General features: G+C 50.0%; 1 protein-coding gene across 1 annotated transcript in view; it reads right to left on the reverse strand.

The window, feature by feature from the left end:
- SYNE3 (spectrin repeat containing nuclear envelope family member 3) overlaps positions 1-5,038 on the reverse strand; it is a 99,441-nt gene that overhangs the window by 64,343 nt on the left and 30,060 nt on the right. The window contains exons 2-3 of the mRNA XM_007944553.1: positions 4,006-4,178; positions 1,952-2,261 (exon numbers count right to left, since the gene is read on the reverse strand). Coding sequence (XP_007942744.1) covers positions 1,952-2,261; positions 4,006-4,178 — 483 coding nt within the window. The remainder of the gene's footprint in view (positions 1-1,951; positions 2,262-4,005; positions 4,179-5,038) is intronic.

The following is a 5,038-nucleotide window of genomic DNA, read 5'->3' on the forward strand; positions in this document are numbered from 1 at the left end:
TTCCTTCCCTGTAAAATGGGCTTAATAACAGCACTGCTCTGATGAGAGTGGAGGGTTAAACAGAACTGTGGATGCAGAAGGTGCCCCACAAAGCCCGGTACTCCTTTGTACTTGATAAACCCAAACCCAAATCTGCTGCCATTGACTCAACTGTAACTCATAGCAACACCCAAGGGGTTTCGAGGCTGTAAATCTTTATGGGAGTGCTCTGGTGGCGTACTGCCTAAGGCATTTGACTGCTAACCAGAAGGCTGCTCTGCAAAAGGAAGATTGGGCAATCTACTTCTCTATTTACCACTTTGGAAAGCCAATGGGTGTTGCTATGAGTCCTAATCAACTCAATGACAGCGGGTGGGTTATGCACCATACATTGTGCGAGGGGATTGGATGGTAAGCAAAACAGAAAATGGCCCCTTGTCCCTCTGACACTTACAAACTGATGGGAGTGAAAGATAATAAAGAAAGAAACACAAAAATGATGTATAAGTAATTATAAATTTTGATGAGCCTATTGAGGAAAGAACAGGGATCCAGGACAGAGAACCAATGGGGGTTCTTCCCTCAGGTTGAAGGGTCAGTGAAGGCTTCGCCAAGGGGGTGACATTATTAATATTCTTCTCAACATAGCCAGCACTTAGGGAGCTGTCCCTGACAGGGCAATACCCAGACAAGGACTTGGACCAGCACCCAGGACAGAGAAGGCCCATGTGAGTGTGACGAGAACGAGCAGAGGGAGGGGCCGGGTGGTTAGGTGGATGCTGGGAGGTTTTGAAGTGGGTCGATGGATGAACACAAGGCTGAGGAATGGATAGATTGATGGGTGGGTGAGTAGATGAGTAGCAGATAGATGACTGGTAGATAGACAGTGAGCAGATGAGTAGAAAGGAGCTCTGGTGGCACAGTGGTTAAGGCATTTGGCTGCTAACCAAAAGGTTGGTGGTTTGAGCCCACCAATTTCTCCATGGGAGAATGATGAGGCAATCTGCTTCCATAAAGATGTACAACCTTAGAACTTCTATGAGGCAATTCTACTCTGTCCGAAAGGGTTGTTATTAGTTAGAATTGACTTGATGGCAGTGGGTTTGTTTTTAATTTAAGAGGGCAGGTGACTGACAGATGGAGGTTGGAAAATGGATGGGTAGTTAGGTTGTAGGTGGGTAAAGAGTGGGAGACTATATGGATGGTAGATAATAGGTAGAAGGGTGGGCACTGGTAGATGGCAGAGAGTAGATGAAAAACTAGTGGGTTGGTAGTTAAGTGGTGGGTGGGTAGATGGGTGACAGGTAGACACTGAGTGACTAAGGTAGATGGGTGAAGGCATAGATAGTGGGTGGGTGGTAGAGAGTGGAGAGAGGGATGAGTGAGTACATGAGTGAAGAAGAGGATGGGTTGATAGGTAGATGAGTAAGTAGATACATGAACAGGTGAGCAATTAAGTGATTGAGTGGACAAATAGGAGACTGGTTAAGTGCATGGGGAGATAGATGGGTGAGTGGATGGATAGATGGATAGGATTGTGGATAGATGGAGGGATGGTGCAGCAGGTAAGTGGATGAGTTGGGGGGCAGGTAGGTGAGTGGACAGTGGACTGGGAAGTTGGATAGATTAGTTGGGGGGACAGATGGGTGAGTGGGTAGATGGTTGAGTGTCAGGTATGCAGATGGATAAATGGTGGGTGAGTTGGTGGTGGGTAGTTGTTGGATGGGTAGATGGAAAGGTGGTAGCTGAGTAGATGGATGGGTAGTGTGTGGACAGATGGATAATCGGTGAGTTGGTGGTGGGTAAGTTGGTGGATGGGTAAATGGATGGGTGGACAGATAGACAGATGATGAGTAGTGAGTGGGTGGTAAGTGGTGAGATGAATAGTTAGTAAATAAATGGGTGACTGGATGGGTAGATAATGGGTAGACAGATGGACAGGTGAGTAAAGATACAGTAGGCCAAACCTCACCTGGGCTTTGACCCTCACGGCATCGTACTCGGCCTTCATCCTCTTCTGGGCATCTTCGTCCACGCTGGGGTCCCCAATCCTGTTGAACAGGGAGGCTGCCTCCTCTAGCAGTCGGTCCAGGAGTATAGCCTGGTTGTCCACGTTGTGCAGCAGCACCTGGGCATGGCTCAGCTGCCACTGCTTCTCCTTCAGGCCTAGCTGCAGCTCCACATGAGGCTCCAGGGTCTCAAGCATCTTCTGGAACCAGCGGTAGAACTCATCTCGGGCCAACAGGTATTCGCTCCAGTGCAGCCACACCCATTCAATGCGGCTGTGGACACAGAGACGGGTGGCCATGGACCCACCCCACCTGGCTCCTGGGCATTTTCCATCCCTCCATCTGTCAGTCACCTGCCTTCTTAAATAAAAAACAAACCCACTGTCGTCAAGTCAATTCTGACTCATAGCAATCTTTTCGGACAGAGTAGAATTGCCCCGTAGAATTTCTAAGGTTGTACATCTTTATGGAAGCAGATTGTCTCATCATTCTCCCATGGAGGAAATGGTGAGCTCAAACCACCAACCTTTTGCTTAGCAGCCAAATGCTTTAACCACTACGCCACCAGGGCTCCTTTCCACCCACCTACTCATTGTCTACGCACCACTCATCTACCCACTTACAAAACCTCTCAGCATCCAAGCCAAGGGACCATGCCACTGCCTCCCTCTCATCACTAGTAGGTGGGTGATGGGGCACCTCAGAGTCCCCTGGGCAGCCTGTTAATACCCCAGCCTGGGCCCTAGCCCCATCCTAGTGGATAAGACGTCTTGTCCTACAAAAATGCTCCATGGATGGGGCAAGGAGCAGGCAAAAGAGCAAACCAAACAGTTGTCGTTACTTTGATTCCAACTCATGGCAACCCCTTGTTATGGGTAGAACTGTGCTCCACAGGGTTTCTAAGACTCTGGCCTTTTGGGAGCAGATGCCAGGTCTTTCTTCTAAGACACCTCTGGCTTTCAGTTAGTAGTCGAGCACTTAATTACTTGCACCTCCCAGGGACTAAAGCAGGCAGGGGGCCCAGATTCCAGACCCACTCTGGGAAGCACCAGACGTGGGGAGCCCTTAGCCACCTACACCCCAAATGCTATCCGTGAACTCCCACTAACCATGCACAGACACTCTCCGGCACTGGGACTCAGAGTAGTCACCCCAGGCTCTTAGCATACGTGTGTGTACTGAGTCACAGAAGACGGCACTGGGAGCCAGCAGGTAATCTGCTGAGTACAATCAGATCTGTGCACTTGTCAGGGCTCATGGGGCAGGGGAACAGGCCAGGGTCTGCGTGAGGGTCCCAGCAGTGCCATCCACTCGCTGCCTAACCCTGCCTCTTTCTCTGCCTGAGTTTCCTCATCTGCAACAGGGAGATGGCCCCTCTCTCTATGAAAAGCAGACAGAACTGTGCAGAAGACACCCCAGCCTCCATGTTCTTATTCTATAAAGATGAAGAAGATGCTGGCAGCTCCCCTTTCCTGAGGGCCTACTAGTGCCAAGCAGGGGGCCTTGGTTTTGACATCTTCTATCTCCTTCCAGCCTCCCAACAACCTTCAAGGGACACTTGAGATCCCTATTGCCCAGATGAGGAGACTGAGGGTCAAAGAGGCCCAAGTAACTTTCCTAAAGGCCTGCAGGAAATAACCAACAGAGCAGGAGTCAATCTCAGGTCAGCCTGGCTTTCCTCCCACCAAGAACCTGATTCTACCAATCACCTGGCTCCCTGGTGCAGGCAGAGAATCTAGGCTAAGAGGCTAGCAAGACAAAAAGCCTTCTTACTCCAGGATCCTTGGTTTCTAGCTAGAGGATACACATATGGCAAGTCCATTAAGAGTTGCTGGCAAAGCCTGCAGGACTCCCAGTGCCCATTCTCACCATTAAGTTTGAATTATAATTAGAAAGAGCTGGGCAAGGTTGGCCCAGATCCCAGGAGAATATACTATGCCCAGCCTTCGCAGCTTGGAGACTGGGGCAGAGGCCCGGGGCCAGTGTGGCGGCAGACCAGGAGGGTCAGTCGTCCTACCTGTGACAGTGAGTCATGTAGGTGACCGTCTCCTCCCACTGGGCCTTGATGTCCTTCAGCTGGGCTAGGATCTCGGGCTTCTGGTCCTCGAGGCAGCACGCCAGGAGGGCTTCGGCGGCACATAGCACCAGCTCCACCTTCACGCGCCCCTCGGGCTCCAGCTGGCATATTTTCTGTTGGGGACACAAAAGCCAGATTCCTAGGGCTAGGAAAATGCAAGCAGGCACAGGTGTGGGGCACAGGTGTGGGACGCAGTGACGTGGTGAAGCCAGCCAGGTCTGAGGGCAGAGCAGCTGGGTGCATTCTGCTGTGCATAGGGTTGCTATGAGTCGGAGACGACTCAACGGCACCTAACAACAACATTGTCATTATAAGGAGCTCTGGTGGTGTAGTGATTAAGGCATTTGGCTGCTAACCAAGAGGTTGGTGGTTCAAACCCACCTACTTCTCTGAGGAACAAAGATAAGGCAGTCTGCTTCTGTAAGGATTTACAGCCTTGAAAACCCAATGGAGGCCCCTATGAGTTCAAATGTCCTTGATGGCACTGAGCTTGGTCTTGAGTTACTGTCATTACAGGAGGTCTGGTGACACTGTGGTTAAAGCACTGGGCAGCTAACCAAACCCCCCAGCTGCATTGCAATGGAAAGATAAGGCCGTCTGCTTCTGTAAAGATTTACAAGCTTAGAAGTTCTATTCTGTTCTACTGGGTCCCTGTGAGTCCAAATCAACTTGATGGCTTGGTTTTTGAGTGTCATTAGTGGTGCAGGATCAGGCACCATTTTGTTCTGTTATACATAAAGTTACTGTGAGTCAGGGCTAACTTGATGGCAACTAACAACACTTTGTCATGATTAATCTTCATTCCATTAATTGGCAGATAAGGCTTGGTCTCTGTAGAAAACTGGACTCCAACTCCAGTTCCACACCCTACCCTGTGTGACCTTCATCAAGGCACTTAAGTTCTCTAGGCCTATGGAAAGTGAATTTAGAGACCATCTCAACTTGACACACTGAACACTAATGACCGAAGACT

Source organism: Orycteropus afer, unplaced genomic scaffold, assembly GCF_000298275.1.
Source record: "Orycteropus afer afer isolate SDZICR_OR568_19922 unplaced genomic scaffold, OryAfe1.0 scaffold00127, whole genome shotgun sequence".
Classification (NCBI taxonomy): domain Eukaryota; kingdom Metazoa; phylum Chordata; class Mammalia; order Tubulidentata; family Orycteropodidae; genus Orycteropus; species Orycteropus afer.